Source organism: Crocodylus porosus, unplaced genomic scaffold (genome assembly GCF_001723895.1).
Source record: "Crocodylus porosus isolate Cpor-Errol unplaced genomic scaffold, CroPor_comp1, whole genome shotgun sequence".
Taxonomy (NCBI): Eukaryota; Metazoa; Chordata; order Crocodylia; family Crocodylidae; genus Crocodylus; species Crocodylus porosus.
In genome coordinates this window covers 30508762-30532914 of record NW_017728947.1, presented here as the reverse complement: position 1 = coordinate 30532914, position 24153 = coordinate 30508762, and the positions used below count along the sequence as shown (strand labels likewise).

Below are 24153 nucleotides of genomic sequence, written 5' to 3'. Positions count from 1 at the left end.
AATGCAGCCACTTCTTGGGCAGAAGGAAACAGGCAGCTGTCATACCCCATGCTGGATGTGGAAAACTGGGAACAGTGGTAAACATGAGCTTAGGTCAGGAAGATCTTTATTCCACGCAGAGTAGATGGGTCTTTAGATTATGAGGACCTGTTTAAACAAGCCTGAATCAAATGTTATCCAGCAGGATCATTCATCTGCAGAGAGAGCGTGGGGATGAACCAGCAAGACATTACTGAGTTCTACACACTGCTTGCAATTGACTCAGTGAAGCTGGAGGCTTCAGGGATGAACACTCAGTGGCTGCAGCCTTAACACTGGTGCCCGAAGGTAATGAGCAGTTCATGAATCACGCTGGCACACTCCAAGGGAAGGCACTATTGAGGTCTGAAGTGTGGTTCTTCCACATCTAGGCTGCTCTTAGAGCCCTTCAGGGTCAAAGCTCACAAAACAGAGATGTGTAAGTAAGTGCCTCTGACTGAGCTTCCCTACTGCCAGTGCTCCGGCCAGCACAGAACCAGCTTGTTCTTATCTATGTAGGGATATAGAGATCTATCTATCTTATGTTGGCAGGGGAAAACCATTCTTACCTGTCTAGAAATATAGATATGCCTATCTATCTATCTATATTGATTAACAAGGGTAACATAGACAGGTAGAGGGATCTATATCTATATAGACAGATAGACATATATAGCTATCTCTATATATCTGTATATCTAGGACCACACTATATAGAGAGAGAAAGAGAGAGACCCCTCTCTCTCTCGATAGATAGCTAGATATAGTGTGGTATGTATATATATCTATATCTATATTTATATATATCTATGAATAACTGGCCGGGTAAAACATAGAAACAGAGTGGTCTCTATAGATACCTATACCTATTTATCTAGATAGATGGATAGACAGCTAGACATAGGTATCTATACAGACCACACTATTTCTAGCTGTGTTTTACCTCTGCCAGTTATTCATAGGCTGCCGGTTGCCACGGTTATTCCATCAGCTCAGCGGATGGCTTGAGTCCTCTGCACCAATCCGGTTGTGCGACTCCGCGAGCGCGGGCAGCTGATTGGCCGGCAGAGCTGGTGCGCGCTTTCAGGGGCGGGGCTCCGGCCGAGCGAGCGCTGCGGGTCGGTGGATGCGGTGCCCGGCGGCGGGCTGACAAAGGGCTGGGCGGCGGCGGCGGGCGAGCGGGCGGCGCGTTGCGGAGCGGTAAGGAGGCTTCGGGCGCTCGGGCTCCGTTTGACAGAGGCTGGTTTTGAGCTGGGTCCGAGGCACACGGGTGACTTGGCCTGTCAGGAAGGAGCCGCGTGCGATGCCGCCCCAGTGCCGGGGACGGAGGGCATCTCGCGTGCTGCCAGCTGTCAGACCTGGAGCGGGTGGTTGTGCTAGTGGGGAAACCCTAGCACATACCCCAACTCCCTCCCCTCCCTCCGCCACAAAAAAGCGTTTTTATGAATGTGTATGTGCTGCCTTTCTTAAATCCTGCTTTTGTGACTAGCCCAAGAGCGGGGTAGGTCTGGGCTAGTATAATACTGGCCTACCGTTTTGCATTGCTGTTACATAAGGTAAGCCTGGGTCTGTCCTGTCTTTGCCAGGCCTTAAGACTTCTGGGTTTATCTTTAACTGGCTTCCCCATGCAGCACAAAACAGCACTGCAATGAAAGCAGGATTAACCCATAGGCAAACTAGGCACATGCCTAAGGCCCTAAGTAAAGAAGGGGCCGGTTGTGCTTATTTTACATATTATAATTATCGAGTGAAAAAAAGTAACATAAATACGCAGTATTAAGTAGGGGCTCATGAGTTTGTTTGCCTAGGGCCCACTAAAGGGTTATTCCGGCTCTGAATGAAAGAATGAGCCATTCTTTCTCTGCTGGAAAGAGCCTGCTGCCTGATCTCATCTGACTTCTGAACAGAAATTTGGGAGGGAAGGGAAACAAAGCAAAAAACAGATGCTTATACAATCACTGTAACATGCAAACTGAGCTATGAGTAAAATTAAGCTTCTTTTTTTCTTCCAGGGACCTAGTTTAGTGTCCTTTTGCTTTTTTTTATAAGTTATAACTTACTTTATAAGCTACAGGTTTATGAGTTTTATGTGCTAAGGTTTCATCTCCACATACAATTCGTAGTAATTCTGTTTTTAAATGTATTTTGAGCTCTATTGGCAGGGAGGACAAAAGACCATTTAGGAAGATAGTGGACTATAAGGGAAAACATAGATCTAGCCGTAGTTTCAGCTTTGTATTAACTGATTTTGAGGGATTTTTAATGAGGTGGCCAAAACGTCACTCCTAAACCAGTTAGGTATTCAGTGTGTAACATGGTTTGCTGTCCTTATCTGAATTAGTCTTTGGCAAGCAGCCATAATTTGCTTTCAGCAGGCCTACCAATTTGCTGTGTTTTTACCGAATGTAAGACCAATATTATAGCCATAATGGTCCAGAAATTATGCAAGAGCCAGGGACTCATCCTAAGAAATTTGTTGTATTTTTATAAGATAGTGTGTGTTAAGCTTTGGGATGGGAGGTAGCTTTGTTTCACTTTGTTGCTTTTTTTTGGTAATGAGAAATAAGACTCTGCCTTCTTGTATGGATAGAAGATCCTATCTCATTGCCTACAGATATTTTCAGTAGCAATTTCATTGCTTCCTCTCAATTTTGCAGCATGTCTTCTGCCACTCCATCCCAGTGGTGGAAAGCATTGGATCTACAGATTTCAAGATTGCAACTACAGCAGTTTCTTTCCCAGAATCTGATTGAAAACCAGATGATGGCATTCAACTTGTGCTAGCATAACTATCTATTTTTTGCAACAAACCAGTTTTGAGATTCTTGAATGAGTGGAGGGCTGGATAGCCAATAAGAAGGCATGACCCCAAAAGCTATTTTTTTTCAGTACTAATTTGCTGAATTGATAGGCTTACTTGAGTTAATGGAGTAAGTAGCACCACCGTTACATTGCTGTAGTGCATCAACATGAGGGATCTATGATGGCACTAGGCTGTTCTTATTTGGGGACTGAGTAACTCATCAAGCAGGGGTGATGAAGGCAGAGATGGGTTCTCCAAGGTAACCTCTGATTGCAGGTGCCACACCAGTTGCCTTAGCTTTCTGAATCTGAGTGTAGTATTGCCAGCTACAGGGCAAGGGCCTCTTCTTAGATGCCATTCCAGGGTTTCACAAGTTTCTGGATCAAGAAGGAGCAAGATTAATTGTTGAATATTATTGAATTAAAATTGTGTAGCTGGCACTGCTTCTTTACAAACATGATTTTACCCACACTGGGTAAGTCTGGGGTAAGGCTTACCACAGTAGGGTTGGTGGATGAGTACTTCACCCCAAAGGTACAAGTTCAGTTGTCCTGAGATTTGCTTGCTGATGGTGGACTGGCCCAAGTCTGCTTCTGGAGAGCTGCAGCAAGATAGAGATGTGTCCCATTTGCCCCACTGATGGTGTTCTCCCAACGCTGCTTGGGAGAACATGTTGTTCTTACAACCCTAGCCTACTCATGTCCCAAGGGAGGGGAGTGATAGCATTAAGAGGTAACACCCTTTTTTTTCTTTCCTCTATACCACTATGGGTTCACGACATGGCAAAAGGCTGAAAGAATAGATTACAGCAAGCCTCTGGAAGTTTGAGTCTTTTCTGTGCCAACAGTCTAAGCTAGTGGTCTTTAACATGGCTTGCAGCTTAGTGGGCTATCAGCAGGCCACCTGAAGTTGGTGGGGGAGTGTGGGCAGGGATGAGTTGCCTGCTTCAGAATCTGGGGCCCTTGGTCCCCAGTAGACACTGAAGGTGGCTGGAGGACAAGCAAGGGCTGGCACTGTCCAGGGTCCCGCTGCCACTGCTACCAAGTGCTCTCTCTGGCCAGAAACCAATAAAAAACAGACATCAGTTTTCTCCCAGGAGACAGTTTTTTTTATCCTGGGATCTTACAGACAGACAAGGACATTATCCCACATTAAGTACCTGTGAAGTATCCAAATTAAGACTTTGCCCTGGAACAGTGAAGACTAATTCATGGCCATTCAGGCTGTGAATGACTGTCACAGTGCCAGTTTTGATGGGAGTCAGTCAGCCCCAAGATAAACCCCACATCTGGTTTCAGATGGAATCCAGTTGTTTTGTCAATCATGGGAGTGGCTGGAGCCAAGTCAGTGGTCCAAATTTCCTTCGCCCAGTACAATGGCCGCTTCTACAGGTAGATTTCTTGCCTCTGTGTTTGACTGGCTTTTGGTTTCCCCAGGAGTCCCTGGGATTCAAAGCACTCATATGGGTACTTAGGTTATTTTGCAGCTGTTATAGGCAACTGAGTATTTGTCCCTATCTGTCCCTATCAAATTTTGTGCATCTCCTGATACTTGAAATCTTACTGGAAGACTTGACCCCTGCAGATAACAGAGATCTTCAGCTGTCTTGTCATTTTTTTCTAACACTCATGATTACAGAAGGAAGCGGGACAACATGAAGCAAATGTGATCCCAAAAACTCATACTACAAAAAGCAACTAAAAGAAAAACCCCAAATGATCTTTCTTTAAAAAAAATAATTGTTTTTGAGGGTTGGGATGCTTCAGATGGTTGAGTGTTGGAGACAGGCAGTGATGATTGGTATTTTGTTCAGTTTTTCTTTTTTGTTTGAAAAATGGGGGATAACTCTAAAACTGTTTAGCTGGATTGCTAAATGTATGTTATAGTGAACTAAACTGCAGATGCTGGGTGGATGCACCCTTGACATAGACCCAGAATGCTCTGAGGACAAAACACAGAAAATGCCAGGGCCAAATTGTTATTTTATTATCAGTGTACACCAGATAGTGCTTAGGGATCATTAAAGCACAATTAACCCTTAAATGGAATGTGAAATACAAACACCTTTCCTTAACATATCCAGTCGTTTCATCTCTCTGATTCAGCCGGTTAGTGCCAAGTTCAGTTAATTTGAGCTGGTAACAAAATTATTACTATATGCTAGAAAAACTTCTCACAGTGATAGAAAAAGAAAGAAACATGTGAGCAAACTCAAGGCCATAAGCTGCTTTCCAAGAGGCAAGGCCAACTGATATTGCAGAAAAGTTCAGATAACGATGAATGCAGCTACACAGAACTTAAGCAATGAGTAAATAAGGCTAAATATGGAAGTAGACTTTAAACAGTACTGTAATTCACCACTCTATAAACGGGTGCAACTTTAAAGCATAAAATACGACAAGCTACCCTAACAGGATTAACCCTTTAGTGAACCTTGGAAAACAAACTCGTGGGCCCTGGGCCCATCGAGCACCCCCTCCACATCTTGTTGGGAAAAGTGCTTTGTCCCTGTGGTCATGCTGACCAAGGTCTTGATCTCCTCAGCTGTGTATCCAAGTGTAGCCCCCTTTGTTTCAACAACACATTTTCTTCTAGTAAATAAGATTTCAGAACCTGAAACCTATAGAATTAGCATCTATAAGTAAATCATTTACTCTTGAGAAGTCAATCAGATTCCAGTTTGCCCTTGAATGCAGGTTTGCTAATCTCCTTTTCTTGTTGGGAGATTTGCAGGGCAGGGGTACAAAGTTGAAGAAAAGAGGAAAGTTGAAGTGCCAAAGTAATTGAACCTTCAAGGTATTAGATTGAGAGAAAATACAAAGGAGATAAATAGATGGGACCAGATAAGGGTTTCAACTTGCATCAGGGCTGTCCAGCTTCTGAGTGGCAAGGGTTGCATGCTGCTGCACCATATGCGGTGTGAGCTATATACTGTGCTGCACAGCAGGCATCACCCATCTTTCCCCACCCACTGTGTTGGTGGCCCTGCACCCTGTATACTGCAACATGCGTCTCCTCCATTTGTGTACAGTGTTACACTCTGCATACTATGCTGTTTGCTACCTCTGCCCCCTTCACATGCTGTACCATGCTAGCATGCCACATGGTATGGGGTTCCTGGGTTTCCCCTGTCACCTGGCTGCAGATGTCCTTGGCCTTGCAGACCCTGCTACCCCATCATCTGGGGGCGCAGACAGGCAGTGAAAGCAGGAAGGAGTGGGGCAGTACAGGGGACAAGGGGGGCAGCTCCCAAACTGGGAGCCTGGAGCCCACAACCTTTCCTCTATTTTTTCTTATTGCTATGTAGCAAGTATTGATGCAACCCTCGCAGAGCTGGAAACAGTGGAGTGTATGTATCTACCACAGTGTCATACTACAGTTTCATAAGAGCAATGGTGCTTGAAGTTTCAGACTGTTCCTCATGCATGAACAAGGCAGGAGGGGAAAAAGCAGCAGGTGGAACAGATTGAAGAAAATGCAGTTTGGGGTTCAAGGATCTGTCTTACTATCTGCCTTACTCTGGTTGTCTCTTTTTATCTGGTGTCATAGCTAGTAGCTAAGGAGCAGGATGAGCTGTGGTGCTCAGAAGCTTCATACTGTTTCTTATACGAGTAACTTAAGTGTTGGGAATAGGGGCAAATCATGCAGTCGAGTTGTGCACCTTTATGATCATGATGGCTCCACTGCCAGGTTGATCTCAGGCAAATGTCTGGGCTAAGCTTAGCCAAAAGGCTGAGATGGGAACCTTTTTTTCTGTGTGCAAATTTTATTAAAAACACACTTACCACCCTACACTTACAAAACTTCATATTTTGAGCATCCTTGTTTTACTAAAATTTCATATTGCAAAAACAACTACGTATCCAAACATATAATTACATATATTTAACTCTTAAACAGCATACATCAACGTCCCACAGAAAAACCGTTGCAGAACTCCATTTCTTCATACAGAAAAACTATTACCTCAGCAACCACCTGAAACTCTCTGCCCCTCCCATCAGTCCTCATTGTTGGTTTAGTGAAACATGTATATCCAGTCCTTCTTACTTCATTTCTTCTCTGCCTCCTCTTCTCTGATCTCTTTGTTGTCCCAATCAATATAGTATTTTAGTTCATGCGGTCCCAGCTTCAGGCACTCTAGCTCTACCTTTCCTATTTTATACATCTGCATGAAACCTTTCATCCTGATGTAATGAATCTGTGTATGAAAAGGTGAGCCACGCCCATGGATTCTTCAGAGAGGTATTATATATTTCCCATGTCCTCAAAATTGCAGCTACATGAAATCCAGTGATATGCACTGCTTCCCTGCTCTGCCTCCATTAGCACCTTGCATATCACATTTACATATGTTGCATAGGTGAACAATCCCAAGTCTGACAGCCCCCAGCTGCCCATATCTCTTGCTTTGTACAGTTCAGATCTAGCCAACCTTTCTCTTTTGGCATTCCAGAAGAACACACATTTCCCTCTGTACTTTTGCTGTCTGCTGCCATATCAGTGGGACTAAAATCCCCATATATAGAACAGTCAGCAGTAGCACAGCCTTAACCACTACCACTTTTCCAGCAAAGGACAGCGTCCTTCTGAACCATAGCTAAAGTATTTGCCATATCCTTGCCATCACCTTTTCCCATGCTATATTATCTTTCCCCTCAACATCCATCAGGGTCCCTAGCATTCTAATATCACTCTCTCTTATTTGAATGCCCAAATTCTCCGAGACCCTGCAGTTCCCTACTCCCTTTATGGTGCTTTTAAATCTATTTAGTTTAACTGCCATCACTTCTCCATACTCTTATGTTTGCTTTAGCACCCTTTCCATCAAAAGTCTATCCCTAACCACTACATTTATCATCCATGTATAATCCACATTTTACCTCTCCCCTTCCTGGTATCTTTACTATGCTTATGACCATATCTTTTCTTATTCTTTGTCCTATCAGTTGCATGCCGCACAAAAAATAGTGGTGATGGGGCACGTTTGCCTCGTTTCTGTACGGATTTAAAGGCCTCACTTAGCTTCCCATTAATTTGGACTTGACTCTTCACTCTCTATACAGCCTCATCCAACATATACATTTCTCTGGGAACCTCATTGTGTCTAGCACTTTGAATATGTAATCATGTTCCACTCTGAAATATACTTTTTCTAAATCTAGGTTTGCTGTAACTGACTCAGTTCCACATTCAGCATCTGGGTATCATTAACACACTACACATGGTTTCTTTCTTGTTTTGCTCTCTTGGATGTGGGAGAGTGTATCTCTGATCACTCTGATCGCTTTGGAGATCCTTCTATTTGACAATGCACGTACTTGGTCTTCATGTATTATCTTCTGGAGGTTTTTCCTTGTCTTCAAAGCCAGCATCTTCGCTATGAACTTATAGTCCATATTAAAGAGTGTAATCGGTTTCCAGTTTTTCAGGAGTTCCTTCTATTCTTTCTTGAAGAGTAAGATCACTTGTGAAATCTTTTCCTGCCTCCCGTTTCCACTATTTCCTCAAAAACATCCACTATCTCCCTCCTTACCCATGCCCAGAACTTCTCTTAAAATTCCACAGGCAGTCTGTCTGCTCCTGGGGATTTCCCTCTTTTAAAGCTTTTAAGCACTCCTCCAGTTCCTTTAAGCTTCTTTCTTCCACCTTCTTTGTTCCCTCATCCCCTACTTCTTTTCTTCAACCTCCTTCACCAAATCCTTCATCTTCTTCCTGTCTACTTCTATTTTCTGATATAACTCTTCATAAAATCTTCTTGTTGCCTCTCATACCTCCTCCTGGTATCTACCTGGGTACCACCTTCTCCCTACACTGCCTTTAATTCTCCTTTTGCTGGCTTCACTCTAGCTGAAAAATATAAGGACTGCTCTTCATTTGCTCCCACCCAGGGTGCTTGTGCTAAAAACATTTTCTCTCTCCTCTTTCTTTTAAACTATCGTTCTATCACTTGCTTTGTTTCTTCTAGTTCTTCTCATGCCTATCTTCATTCTGCAGCTTTCTTAGCAGCGCCTGCATCTTTCTTTGTAGCTCTCAGCTCTCTTGTTCTTTTCCCCATGGTTCTTTAGTCTTCCTTCTGAAAAGTTCTCCCTCTCTTCTTCACCATCATCCATCATTCTCTGGTGCTCTTAAAATATCTCTTCTCCACCCCTCCTATTGTCTCCTGTGTGCTTGACATCTCCTCATCTTGTAACAGTTGCACATTTAACTTCCACACTCCCTTTCCCCTTATGGGGCTTTTACCAAGACTCGGTTCCACATTCAGCATTTGGGTATCATTAAATGCTACACATATGGTTTCTTTCTTTCTTATCTCTCTTTTGATATAAACACAAACGCGGTTCTTGATTTGTTTCTTTCCACTGGGGTCAGTGCTAGTGAAAATTTTCTTCCCTGCCCACACAACTCCTAGTGACTTTTCTTTAATTGTTTGTTACCAATCAGGATGAACTATGTAAAGTTCCTCTCCTCTTTCCTCTGTTCTGTCACCCACTTCTATTCTGCATTTGAAGTCCCCTGCCGTTATCTGCAGTCTCCCTCCGACCATGTAAACTGCTAGCTTTCTGAGCAGAGCTTTCCTTCCCTCCCACTCTGGTGCGTATACATTGGAAACTTTTAATTCTGCTTCTCCGACTGATAGTATCATTCGCTGCTGTCTGCCACTGATGATGTCTCCCACCTGCCATGCTTTCACCTTTGGATTCTTGAATAGTTATTGTCACTCCAGGCACTTTGTTTTCATTTGTCTCTGACCACCAGGATGGTCCCCATCTCCACCTCTTTTCCAAAAGTCTATAATCCCTCCCCCCGACATACCACATTCTTACAGGCAGATTATGTCTGCTTGCCACTGCTCTTCATGGTCAGTTCCCTCCTTCTCCCCTTCATGTGTGTTGCTCTCACAAGCTGCCTGATCACCAGGGATCCTGGTTCTCCCTGATTAAAAAAACACAAATTCTCTAATAAAAAACCCAAAATCCATGAATAAAATTAAAGGCCTCCTACAGCCTCTTGGCTCTGCTCATGCCTCTCAGTCCCATCCCCCCATACAGCCTTGCTGATGCCCCTCAGCCCCCACCCACAGCCCCTATTCCCTCAGCCCTGCTGGAGGGGGCCCTCAGCTGCCAGGGCTACGGACCTGGGTCCACAGCTCCCTGGCCCTGCTCCCTCATGCAGGCTCAGGCAAGGCAGCTCCCCGCCACCACGCACACTCCCAGGGAGCACCCACATCCCCCAAGTCTGTACGCAGCGCAGATGCAGGCTGCGGGCTCAGGCTCCCACCCTTCTTCTCTCCCCCAGGGCCTCCACAGCCCAGTAGGCACAACCCGGCACGACAAGGAGCAGCAGAGCCGTGCGGAGAAGCTGCTTGCTGCTGCTCGCTCCACACTGCCCTGGCAATGTGCCTCCTGTGCGAGGGTTGCAGTGAAGGCAGAGGTGCAGGGTGGTACCCCTCAAAGCAGTGGCACACACAGGGGTGCATCACCAGGGCAGTGGGGAGCTCACAGCAGCAAGAAGATCCCTGTGTGACCCCTCTGTTCCTCGCTGCGCCAGGTCATGCCCCCTGGGCTGTGGAGGCCCTGGGGGAGGGAAGCAGGGCGGGAGCCCAAGCCCACAGCTTGCGCCTGCCCCATGCACAGATCTGCGGGGTGGGGGTCCTCTCTGCCCCCTGGAAGTGTGTGCAGCAGCTGGCCCCTGTCTCCCTGCCGGGGCCCTGCAGCTGCACATTGTGGCCCTGGGCCCCAAGCACTGCCCAGCTGGGCAGCAGCCCCAGGCCTACCCAGCTCCTTCCCTCAATCTCTGTCTCCTTCCCACTTACCTACTAGAGCTGCTCTGCAGGTTGCCTGGGGCGGTGTACATGTACATGCACGCAGTGCATCCTGTCTCACTGGCTTCTTCCCACTCCCTCCCAGCTCCCTGCAGGCTGAAACTCTGCTGCTGTGCTGGTAACTCATTGCAAAATCTCCGGGCTTCTCTGATAAAATAAGAAATAAGCATTTGCCTTTGGTAAAAAGTAAAATTTCTGATTTACTCCATTTTTCTGTGGGAAACAGAAAACCCGGCTCCCTGCTGATCACTTTTGCAGCTAAGAAGACTTCCATTTTCCCACCTCCCCACCCCTTGCATCCCCCTGCCTCCACTCGGGGCTGAAGCCCAGGGGAGTTAATGGCAGGACGCTGCTCTCTGGCTCTGACCCTGACTCACCTCTTTATCAAGGTTCTTCATACTGACTTTCTGTCCCTGAACTTTCTTCTTTTTCCCTGCCCGTCTCTGGCTCTTTTCCTTGCTCCATCTCCCCTCCAGCCGCCCAGCACAGCCCCGGCTTAACCCGCCTCCACCCATGCTTCGAGAAGAGCTGTGGCTGTGCTAGGCGGATGGCAGCGCTGGAAGTAGATCGGCAGAGAAATTTGGGATGGATGCAGCTTCCTCCCAGTGATGCCAGCATCTACTCCGAGCCCAGCACCCACCAAGAAAAGCCCCGCACATCCCAGGCTGCAACCTGCCCCACACAGATCCGGGGGGCACATGCTCCCCCTCCCCCCCCCGCCCCCCGCCCTCCTGGGATGCAAGCAGTAGCGGGAACTGCCTCCCCCCTCCCCATGAGCTATGGCTCCAGCTCTCCCCACTGCCCTGCCTGGGCTGCACCTGCCCCCTCCCTCACCATGGGAGGCGTTGAACTCCCCACCCCTTCCCTCCCCACTCTCCTTCCACCACACCGGACTTACCAGCTGGAGGCAGCTGTATCAGATATTGGTATCAGCCAGTATGCCTCCTTAAATATTGGCTATCAGTATCTGCCCCAAAAATCTCTATTGGCGCACCCTTAACTATCTGGTAATCCAGTTCTTTACACCAGTGTTAACAGGTCAATGTGGAGTTTCTTGTACTTGGTATCTTTTTGGATCAGTTCAGAAATGCTGTTAGTACTGTGGACCTAATGTGTTTTAATCAGGTAGAACTTTTATTGGAGTTTATAGATGCTTTGGCTCATAGGAAAGTAAGGGTTTGACAGGACCTCACAAGGTCATCTAGTCAAGTCCCCTGCTGTAGGCAGGGATCATCCACAACTAAATTATCCCAGCCAGGTGTTTGTCTAACCTGCTCTTGACAATTTCCAGAGATTGAGATTCCACAACTTCTCTAGGTAACGTGTTTCAATGCTTGACCCCTTGCTCCTCCCTCATAGTCAGAAAGTTCCTCCTAATCTCTAACTTAAATTTCCTCTGCTGCAGCTTGAGGCCATTGCTCCTTGTCCTGTCCCATATGTGAAAAAACCATCTCCATCCTCTCTATAATTTCTGAATGCCTTGTGCCTCCTAAGGCTGGGAGAACACGGCAACCACCAGCAGGTGGTGGTGTTGGCAGCAGAGGCATGGCGGCTATGAGTGGGGACTGCCCACAGACAGCCACAGTGATGTCAGCGGTGAGGGTGGACCAAATGGGGACCGCCCGCAGGTGGCCGCAGTGGTGTCGGCAGTGGGGAGGGATGCCAAGTGGCTATCGGCAACCATCTGCAGATGCTGCTGACAGCGTTGGCACTGGGGTGAGGGGGTGGCGAGTGGCAATCACCTGCTGCCAACGCCACTGGCACCTTTGATGGTGCTGTGACATGGTGAGTACAGGTCGCCACTAAAATGACCTTGCCCAGCTCCAGCCATGGGTCCAAGGTCCTCAGTGGCGGAGCAGGCGGAAGATGTTAGAATCTCAGTGGCTATAAAGGCAGGTGTAGCCTGCAGGGGAATGAGATTCCCACTAGTCGTCTTGGTCTCCCTGCCATTAGATCAAGGTCCCATTCTGTCAAGAGCCAGATGAAGCTGATGTGCAGCAGCTTCTCCAAGATGAAAGTCACGCACAGATGTCTTCCATGAAAACAGCTTTTTTGGCACATTCCTCAAGCACTTTGGTGACTAGCTAATGGCAACAGGAGCAGGGTTGTGAGGTCTGAAAGCTTCTAGCTATGAACTGGCACGGAGGCAGAAGTTACAAGAAAGCTGTCTAGCACTTGGATGAGACAGGAGCACGAACGCCATGTAGCCCCAGAGGCTGGGGTGGGGCACGGTGAGCTACCGCAGGCGACGGCAGCACTGTCGGTGATGGGAGCGTAGCAGCAGCAATCTCCTGCAGGCGGCTGCAGTGGTGTGAGGGAGGGTGGCAAATGGCAACCAGCGGTCAGTGACCACCTGCATATACCGCTGGTGGTGTCGGTGGTGGTGGGGGGGGGGGCAAATGGCGACTGCCCACAGGCGCCACTGGCAGCATCAGCAGCACTTTTTGTAGGGGGTGCACCGCCAATGCCAGGGGGTACATGTGCACCCTTGTGCATCCCCTATGCATTGCCAGTGGACAGGAGTGTGATTCAGCAGCTGTAACTGTGACTAAGCAGCCTTCCTCAGGACCTGCTTTGATCTCTTCCACATGGGGAGGGGGCTTGAAAAGGTGCCCTAAACAGCCTGTCTAATACAGTATTCTGTATTTCTTCCTGACTGGATAATTGTGTCCAGTGGGATCATCTTTACTGCAGTCAAAATACTAACAATTTTTGGGACCTGGAACATAAGGACCCCCAAGGATGCACAAAAAAAGCAACATTGATGTCAAGTCATGGGAGACTATCGCCCAGGACTGCCACACATGGAAGAAAAATCTGCTGCAGTGATCTCAGTATTTTAAAACCTCATGACAACAACAGGAGATGGAAAAGCTGGAGCAGCAAAAACAGCATGTCGCAGACCAAGCCAAGAATCCAGCACCCCAACCCCCCATGGAAGCACATGCCCAAGCTGCAGTAGAGTCCATCAACCCCGGGTAGGGTGCATCAGCCATCTTCAGACATACAGATAAGACAGTAATGGAAGACAGTCCTCCTCGACTGCAAGGGATTGATGAAGACCCTTCCCATCCGCCCCTCGCCCACAATAGTCCAAGAAATAGGAGATAGGCATGTTTCATTATGTGCATGTGAATCTTTAATACTGCTTCTGGGAATCTTTTCGAACTTCTGCTCTGTCTCTGGCAGTCTGATAGTTGGAACGTCTGGGTTCCTGTATCAGCAAGATCCTACCTGGGTAAAGTGTGTGTGACACTGCCTTGGAAAAAAGTGTATGGATACATTGGAATTGTATTGTGTGTGTTTTGTCTACAGAGGCATGTTGAGGTGGAGTGCTTGCTTCTGCTTTTTCTTGTCATGAAAAACAAAAACTGAATTTCTAGTACAAGTTCTGCATGTGACTGGTATGATTGTGACTTCTCCCTTTCATTTACTTTATAAATGTGTACATGAAGATAGGATTTTAAATTGGATTGCTTAAAATCTGGAATTGCACTTGTTTACACCCAACTAACTCTTGTTAAATGCCTGACAAATACCCATTGAACATTTTTAATTTTATATAGTATTACTTTATAATCATTATCCCATCTCATCCCTAAAATTCTGGTCTGTAATAACAATAACATTCAGCTGAAGAGCTAATTATAATTAAAGAGATTTTCAAAAAGCAGAAAAGAACAGACAGACCTGAGAGTCCCAAATTTGTATCTTAAGGTGAAAAGGGCAGAATCTTTTATTTGGGGAGGTGACCTTTCAGGCATTGTTCACTTACTATAGTTTCCTTTCAGTTTCATTAGTGGTATACATGAGAGCATTGCTTGAAGGTGGCCTGCAGAGAGAAAAGTCTGATAGGGATTTTAATGGGGGAGAAAAGCAAACTAATTCATATTTAGCAATGCTTCATTGGAGGAGGTGGGGAGAAGTGATATTTCTGCTTGCAATCTTGTAAACCAAAAAAACATAGTTTCTTTTCTTTCTTTTTTTGGCTTATCTTTTAATCAGTCTTACATTTTAGTGACCTTAAATTTTCTCTTCTTTCAATGACAAGGCAAAATTAGCCCCTGAGGGGAAAACAGATGGTGTAATAATCTAATTATCTTTCACATAGGGTTTGATGGCAGGCCCACAGGAGGGAAAATCTTCTGAAGCAAGGAAACATAAAGGCATCTCAAATGGAGCTGGAGCTTCTCAAGGTCAATGGGGGAGAGCATGGTAAGAATGTGTTTTCCCTAATTGTAGAAAAGCTCGAAATGTGATGTTTTCCTAATCTTACCAATGCAACACTCCTTACAAACACTATCACCATACTTACCTACACTATAGTAAAACACACTACATGTGTACATATCATTTACAATGGCAAAGAAGTGCTTTTCCTAGTATAATCACGTTGACATAAGTTTCTGCTGGTAAAGAATATAAAAAACACCACCATCCTAAACAGCATTATTATATTGTCAACCCTTTTTCTTTAAATCTGTCCAGAAAGCTTAAGACAACAAATTTTTACTTGCAACAGCTCCCCTAAAAAGATACCTCCTCACAGGTCCAGTAATAATGGATCATTTCTTCAGTGACAGAAAAGTACACTCATGCTACAAATCTGAAAAACTATTTTGGTACTAGCATAGAGAATAGTTTAGCAAGTCCTGGCTTACCAGAGCTTATGACCTACCACTGAGACTCCAAATATTAGCAAACTGCCAAACTTGCAGTACTTTTTCTTTAGTTGGAAGCTGAGGCATAGAGATGTTACCACAAACAGTGTGATGTTTTTAGAACTAAGAGCTAAACCTGGATCTGCCTTAATCATGAGACCAGGTTTCTTTACCATAAGCTTTGTAAGCATTTTACAGACTAGGCGACGCCTACCCCTGACCTCTCTTCATTCACATTTAGACAATTATTTTTGTACAGCTTATCTTATCTAACATTTGTAATTATTTTACTACATGGAAATGGTCTTTTGTGAACTACATAATATAACAAATTCTCTAAAACTTAATTTCAAAGTGGGGCAAAACCCTTTGTTTCAGTGTAAGAATCCTTTAAGAACCTAACTGTATTAATTTGTTACAGGGAAGTCGACTGTTTTTCCTTGGCAGCAGTCATTTTCCTGCTCTTGTTCGCACCACTCATAGTCTATTATTTTATAATGTCATGTGATCAGCATGATTGTTCCCTGACTGAGCCAGTCATTGATTTGTTTGGGGGAAATACCTACCTCTCTGACATCTGGGACAAGACTCCTTCACTGAGCTGGAAAGCTGCTACCATCTATATACTCTGGGTCACTTTCCAGGTACTTACTTGAGTTTTTTGGTAAGAAACTTTGAAATCTGAATTAATATAACAAAAGATCTTTGTATGGAATGATTTTGTCATTTAGGCAAAGCATAGATGTTCAAGAAACCCAAGGTAAAATTGATTCAATCTTTTTAGTTTTTTCTAAACTACATAGATTGAACCAATAACAAACTGACCTGACAGTCACTGTTTGGGTGGCCAAGACAGGCAGAAGCCTGAAGTGGCCAGGCTAGGAGCCAGGGGAGACACGCATGCACCACCCCTTATGGCAAGGCTGCCTAAGGCTGCTGAACTCAGCTCAGCAGTAGCACAGGCCTGATTTGGCAGCCAGGATCTACTCTATAATTACCAGAAAACGTTACCATTTCAAGCAATATCCATGCTTTTGCCATTTCTGAATATCCGTGTTCTCAAAACTGGGAATTTTTCCAAGTTAAAAGCAAAAAAACCCACCCCACATATGTATCTATAGTGATTATGTTTGTTCCACAATTTATTTATTGTTTTAAATTCTTCATATTATAGGTGATTTTATATACCCTGATACCTGATTTCTGCCATAAGTTTCTGCCTGGATATGTAGGAGGAATACAAGAAGGTGCTGTAACTCCTGCTGGTAAGCTTTCCTTCAATATACCATAAATTGCACGTTCCATTTTATAAAGCACAGACAACAGAACAGGTAGGGACTTCAAGAGCTCACCTTGTCCCACCCCCATATGCTTTCTGCAGTACAGCAGTCTTTCTAGTCATTGTCCATTTTGTACCTGTGCTTTTTCCAAATTAAATTCCATTGTATTTATTTCAGGCTACTTTAAATCGTAACTCTGTCTTCTAAACTGTCTGCTGCGAAACCCATCCCATTATCGTCCACAACTTTTTGTGTGCATTCAGTTCATACCTCCCAGTTATTAATGAATATGTTAAATAGTGCTAGACAGACCCAGGACACACCCTCTCGGGGAAATCCAATGGATACGTCACCTTTGATACGGAGACATTAATGCCTATTCCTTGATCATGATACTCTAACCAGCTTTGAACCTAGTAGCTTCATATAGACTGTTTCCATATAAGAACAGGTCATTTTAAAAAATCATATGCATATTAAAAATGGATGCAAGGGGGGAATGTTAGTGGAGAAAGTGCAGTATGATTGTTACCTGAACTAAAAATGCAGCCAAAACCACCCTCTCTAGTTGCAAAGTTATTGACTCTCACCTGGACTATTCCACCAGCAGAAAAATTATTTTGCACCAGCAGATATATTGGGAGAGAATAGAATAGTGATCTCTAAGCCTTGCATTACTCATTGGTTACTCTAAGTGTTCAGGAGAATAGCTAAACACACTCTTTCAAGTGAGACTAATTTGATCTTTCTACATTCAAGTTAATTTCCTGTTACTTCTTTTGCTTCATAATTAACTTTGAAGGATTTCTCTTTACCTTAAGTTTGCTAACTTTTAAAAATTGCTTTATTGTTGTTGTTTGGGGGGGTGGATAGAACAGGAAAATGAAAACAAAAGTCTAAGGAATAGTGTTGATGGTTTCACTAGGGTCTCTTTTCTACTTGAAGAGGAGAGGTTGCTGTGAGATTTGCATACTTAAGAAAAGACTCAGAGGACATAGAAACACTTCATTCAGCTGAAGCTCCTGGATAAAACGTCTACGTCCAAACTAATAAAACATAATGTTCATCTTATATTTTTGCAAACAGTTGAAAAATTCAACTCTTCCTTTCTAGGTATAGTGAATAAATATGAAATCAATGGGCTTCAGGCTTGGATCATTACCCATGCTCTCTGGTTTGCAAATTCTTACTACTTCCACTGGTTCACACCTACAATCATTTTTGACAACTGGATTCCTCTCCTGTGGTGTGCAAACATACTGGGATATGTAGTTTCCACGTTTGCGATGATTAAAGCCCATCTTTTCCCCACTAATGCTAAAGATTGGTATGTCTTTTTATATTGTAACTGTAGTATTATTAGAAAATTTAACATATTAAAATTAATTTTGATGAAAGAATACCAGAATGCATTTGTTTAGTCTTTGTTTCTTTTAAATGCTCTGTCAAATCAGACTAACTAGGACTTCAAGTCAGGACATGGGTTTGCAGTGTGCCTACTGCATAATTTTATCTAATGATAGTTTTGTGTTATACTTTGTTAGTACATGAGGTACTCTAAGCATTAGAAAATGAAGTAAAGCTTATAGTCAGAAACTTGATTGAATAACTTTGCACAAAACTTAGCACCTTTCAACTCTCTAATTTTAGTAAATTCACTGGCAGCTATTTTTACGACTATATGATGGGAATTGAATTCAACCCTCGCATAGGCAAGTGGTTTGACTTCAAGCTGTTCTTCAATGGCCGTCCTGGTATTGTAGCCTGGACCCTAATTAACCTCTCCTACGCTGCCAAGCAACAGGAACTATATGGCCAAGTGACCAACTCCATGATCCTTGTCAATGTCTTGCAGGTAAGCCTGGAGGAATAAAATGTGAATAAATTTAGAAACTTAAGTTTGTACTGAAAGACCTTGTTGGGGCATACACTGTAGCTTGTAGCTTCCCAAGTACAGACCCAAAGGAATAGAAGTGGCTGGTAGAAAAAGTTACCTAAATAAAGGATCTTATGATTCCATCTAAATAGTTCTTTGCAGCAGTTGGTAACATTTTCCAGCAGCAGGCCACAGAGATCTACCTTGGGCCCAAAGTGGGCTATAGATTGCCAAGCCCTGCTTTATTGTGATTCTTGCGTTATGTCTATACCCCAGTCTTACCATTCAAGGCAGAGGCATGCTTTAGCACATCCTGGATGTTTCTACATGTGCTCTTTACTGCAGAGCTGACCAACTCCACAGTAAAATGGCACTGTCTAGACATGCATCCCTATTAGAACATAGTAAATTCATTAACTCTGCTGTCGGATAGTACTGTCTGGGACCAGTACTGTCCTATGGCAGAGTTATTTAGTGCGCTGCAATGCATACGTAGACAGTGACCAGAACTGAATGGGGTACAAGAATGCTACAGTGCAGGGGCTGCCTGCTGGCTATCCTTGTGTCCAGCCATCCCCTCCACAGCATGTTGAGCCAGGGTGGAGCAGCTCTGGGTTGGCAGGTGGACCCACTGGTCTCCCTGCCAGCCAGGGCTGCTCTGACCCGGCTCAATGTGCTGCAGTCCCAGATGCAATAAACTCCAGTGTGAACTGCCAGAGCTTATTCGGGAAATTAATAGCATATGTAGATGCATTCCCTAACACTCAAATGCATTTTACTGTTCCGTGTGTATTGCTGAGGCAGAGTCCATTATCCTGTTCACTGCACCATCCTGGAAACAATGTAGTGTTTGTGAGATCCCCTATTGCATAGACATGTCCCAATTATTAATCCTATTTTAAAAACAATTCTCTGATATATTTTTTTTAATTCAGCATACGTTTTTTAAATAAAATCCAGTGATCTCAAGATTTCAAGGCTTGCTTTTTTGTAATAAAAACACATTTTTTTCAATTGGCTAATATTTTGGATTTAAAAAACTGAGTGCACAAATATGGACTTTTTAAAAGATAAAGCAGTTAATTAAGATAAAATAAATTGACAGTAATTTTTTTTAAGATAAAGTAAATTGACAGCTTTTCCAGATGTGTAGCACTTGAGGGAAGCTGAAGATCAGCACACAGCTTTTGGGACAGAATATAAAAGGATAAAAACAGCATTTCAAGGGGTGCCTGTTCTCAGCACTGGAGTGAAAAGAAGAGGAGATGAAAAGAATGAATGCATGAAACTAACAGAAATAAGGCAAAAGGATGTGAAAGGAGGCAACAGGACTTCAATGTGAGGAAGCTGTTTCTGAATTCTTGCGGTCTAGGAAACTTGGGAAGGAAATGAAAGGCTATACATTCATCACCTCTGTCAGTTATTGTGTGGTGATTTGGAGCAGAGGAAGAGCTTGGTTAGAGTAATCTGCTAATTTAGGAAGACCAGTTGCACCTCATAAACTGTATATCAAACATCTAACTGTAACTGACAATGACAAGCGATTTCAAAGACTAAGTGTCTTGAAGTGCAGTTCTGCACCATGGTATGGCTGTTGCTAGATCCTGTTTCTAGTATGATTAAATAAGCACAGTGAGATACTGAAACGTTGAATGCAGTTAAACAGAACTCCTAATGCTGTATGCCGTTATTAATAATAATAAATAGATATTTTCAAAGGAGAGCTGTGATCTTTGTCTATCCAGAGTGTTTCAGATCCCAAAATAATGAATTGGGGCATCTGCATTGATTGAAGGTATATTTTCCACTATGTGTGTAATATATTTTAATACAGTTATGTTATTTTTTGAAAATACTGCATTTGCAATTGTGGAATGCAGGACAGTTATCAATCTCACAGAAGTTAAAATTGCTGGGACAGTTTTTGTGTACTAACTAGTGATATACTTTAATAGCAACAGAGCACTGTTCTAAGCAAAATACCCCTTATTTCCAGGGAATTTATGTGTTGGACTTCTTCTGGAATGAAGCCTGGTATTTGAAGACTATTGACATCTGCCATGATCATTTTGGATGGTACCTGGGTTGGGGAGACTGTGTCTGGCTGCCTTACCTCTATACTTTGCAGGTACAAATGTGATTTGCATTGCGAATAGCAGATTTCCTGGAAGCAGAACAAGTTGCAGAGTTCAAAGTAAACATGAGAATTCCAGAAATCTGTTCCCCAGCAGCATGACTTGCATTTTTTAAAATACTTTTAGGAAGTCTGAGTTAGAACCACTGCTGCAATCCATAGTGCTCAATTCCTGAAGCCTTAACATCAGGAGAGATTAATAGCCATATGTCCTGCCCTGATCTAAAGTGCTGTGTCCTAGCACAGTTTGTCATGCTATTTTATTCTAACCAGTGCCATAGGAACAGAAAACAGCTAGCAGAAAGCTGCTTTAGCTTCCTATTCCATTCATACAAGCTGTTCCTTCAACTATCTGTTGCAGTCTCAGTAAGAGTAGAGATAAGGCAGGTGGTTTTGTAAACGAGTTTTGGCTTTATCTGCAGACATGGCAATACATTTGTAATATGGATCTGAGATCCTGCAAGTTCTTACTCTCACTGATCCTCTCCTGTCAATTGGGTTCCCATTAGACTGAGAACCAGTCTACCACCTTTTGGGCAGAAAGGATACCACCTATTTTGGGGGAAGCATTTCTCTACAATAATTCACTAACTTCCTTAATTCTTCTTCACTCCGCAGGGTTTATATCTAGTATACCACCCTATACAGCTGTCAACAGCTAATGCAGTAGGAATCCTGCTGTTGGGCCTTGTTGGTTACTATGTCTTTAGGATGACCAACCACCAGAAAGATCTCTTCCGTCGGACAGATGGCAACTGCAAAATCTGGGGTAAGAAACCAGAATACATTGAATGTTCATACACATCAGCGAATGGGAGCAAGTACTACAGTAAGCTGCTGACTTCAGGATTTTGGGGAGTGGCACGACATTTTAATTACACTGGTGACTTGATGGGCTCCCTAGCATACTGCCTGACATGTGGCTTTGAACACATTCTGCCTTACTTCTACATAATTTACATTACCATTCTGCTGGTCCATCGCTGCATTAGGGATGAACACCGTTGTTCCAGCAAATATGGGAAGGACTGGAAGCGCTACACTGCTGCAGTGCCTTACCGGCTAATACCAGGAATATTTTAAGAAGAACACAGAATTCCACAGCTCAAAATGTCTCTTTGGGAATGGGAAAATATAAGATACAGGTTCTGCTTGATGCCAGCAAAAACTACATTCCACAGAAAATTTTGGATGCTTTCTGGGGGGGAAATAAGTGTGGTTTGAACATTTATTTTTTCTCTAATAGAAGATGTTACCAGTAGCAGTTTTGAGCACTGTATTGCATAAATGGTCTGATAGCTAATATTTCTTCTGTAAAGGTCTGACTTGTTACCTTTTTTCTCCAATAATTTGTAAATAAATACTGAGGGACCTTTCTTTTATAATTTTTCTAGCACTAGAAGAAGAGTTCTAAGTAGCATAGGAGTGAGGCTCCAGAATCTGTTTCCAGTATTCTCTTGCTTTTGCTACTCTTTATTACCCTTTTTTAGGATGGAACTTGATTATACTATTAAAGAAATCTATATAATGTGACAACAGGAGACTGGAGTCTGTGACCTTCAAGGCTACTTCCAGTCTTGAGTTCCATGTTGCTGTGGATCAGCAGTGCTCAGCCCACCTGAGCACAAAGAACCTGACTTCCTTGGGATCATCCACTGACTTCTAGTTTGACTTAATCCTAAACTTTCTTTGCAGAGTAACTGAAGAGAAGGTTTGTTATAGGAAAACATTTTTTTAGTGCAGATAGGGGACTTCGTACCTCTCTCACTTGTGTCCAAAGTGGTAACTACAAAGGTTAGGACAATAATAGAGGCTGAATCCTGGATTTCAAGGTGGAAACAAGGTTTTATCTGATCTGTCTTTTCTTTTTCCACCTTTTAATTGTTCAGATTAGCTCACTACCAAATCTCTGGTGAGAGCTTTACAAAAAGCATACAGTCCAAAATAACAATGCTAGATGAAGTGTAGGAGGATAAAGATAATATATAAATAGATAAGCAGAGTGATAAGCCCTTCCTGTTAATTACAAGCTTGACAGTTACATATTACATACAAATGCCCAATATTCTCCATTTAAATAAGCAATTAACTTGTACCATGAAATTTGGACTGGAAGACAAATGGGCCTTGTTCTATTGTCAGACAAAAGAAAACAAAGACATGTATCTATATGCCTTTTTTACAGAGGCTTCTCATACTAACTCGAATATCAGTAGGTTCCATGTAACTATTAGTTATCTGCTTCAAGGTGAGAGACAGTATTATTGATCTTCCTGTTGACACTGCAGGGTTGGTATTCATTCAGCTCTGCCATAGAGAGCTGACTAGTATGTAGTAGTAGGATGCAGGCTTCTCCTGTTAGAAATGCTGTAAGGTTTTTTTCCCCTTGCATTAACTGCTGTGCTGTACAGGGAAAGTGTTCAGTGGATTATGGACAAAAACGAAATGCAGAGAAAGATATAAGCATATAAGTACTGCAGCTCTAAGGACTGCGGGGCAGTGCTCTGTGGGGCAGTGAAGGGTGTAACGTGAAGAGCTATGTAGCCATGACCCTGGAGACGCAAACAGAGACACAATCTTGAGTAAGTAGATTTGACAGCTGTAGATTTCTGCAAAATTGTTATAATATTTAGTGAAAAAAAGAAAAATATGTTTTTGTTTGGCTGTTTCATTTTTGGTTGTTTTTTACTGTACCTCTAACAATGTTCTTCTGGAATTAAAAGTGCTTTTTAAGTCTACTAAAATCAACAAGTTCAGGCTAAAAGCCATTACCACCAAATATATACATATATTGTCACAATTAGCCCCTTTGATTGGTAAAACTGCTTTGTATCAATATGAATAAGAAAAGTCTCTTATTAATAGTTACATTCAGGCCTTATTTTAAGTGCACGTTTCATTACAGTAACATATAATGTAGATAAATGGATGATATTAAGTCAATTGTATATATGCCTTGTTGCACTTGGCTTGCACTTGCATGATTCCACTTTTGAGTCCATGTAGTGCTGTATTACATTGATCTGAGAGTATTACCACGTGGGTAGGCATTGGCAACCAGGAGCTTTTCTCTATTTGAAGACTCCAAGCATTCTGGGCAAATTTGATGGATTGTGGAATACCACTTGGTGTCTAAAAGAATTATGAATACAACCACTGTACATGCATCCTACATGACTTAACTTATTTCTGTCTATTGTTACAACTGGAAGGGGCTCTGCTTTTCATATAGTACAGAATATGATGAGGTTCTTGCCCATGTGTAGGGCTTCTCCAATATAGAAGGACAAATGATTAATTAAAGAGCATGTAGCAAGTGGCAGTTTCTAGGAACATTAATCTGTCTTGTCAACAGTTCCTCTATTTTAATCTAGAGGAAGAAACACTTGTGTAGAAAACATATTTTGGCTTCCACTGATAAAAGGAGGATTATCAGCAAAGTAAAGACCACGCTTACATTGGGTTCTTAATTGTGCAGTGTTTTGGTACTTGCAAATGAAGTTAACCTTTAAAAAACACTGGTTTTGTATTTTAGTATTGTTCTTATTTTACTGAA

At 43.2% G+C, this 24153-nt stretch overlaps 1 protein-coding gene across 1 annotated transcript; it reads left to right on the top strand.

Moving 5' to 3' along the window:
* Positions 1-1138: 1138 nt before the first annotated feature.
* Positions 1139-23209, top strand: DHCR7 (7-dehydrocholesterol reductase). The gene is made up of 8 exons (XM_019552011.1): positions 1139-1218; positions 14758-14861; positions 15729-15951; positions 16482-16572; positions 17701-17914; positions 18238-18442; positions 20460-20591; positions 21216-23209. Exons 2-8 carry the CDS (start codon positions 14764-14766, stop codon positions 21678-21680), a joined length of 1428 nt encoding a protein of 475 aa, XP_019407556.1. The 5' UTR covers positions 1139-1218; positions 14758-14763; the 3' UTR covers positions 21681-23209.
* Positions 23210-24153: the final 944 nt, after the last annotated feature.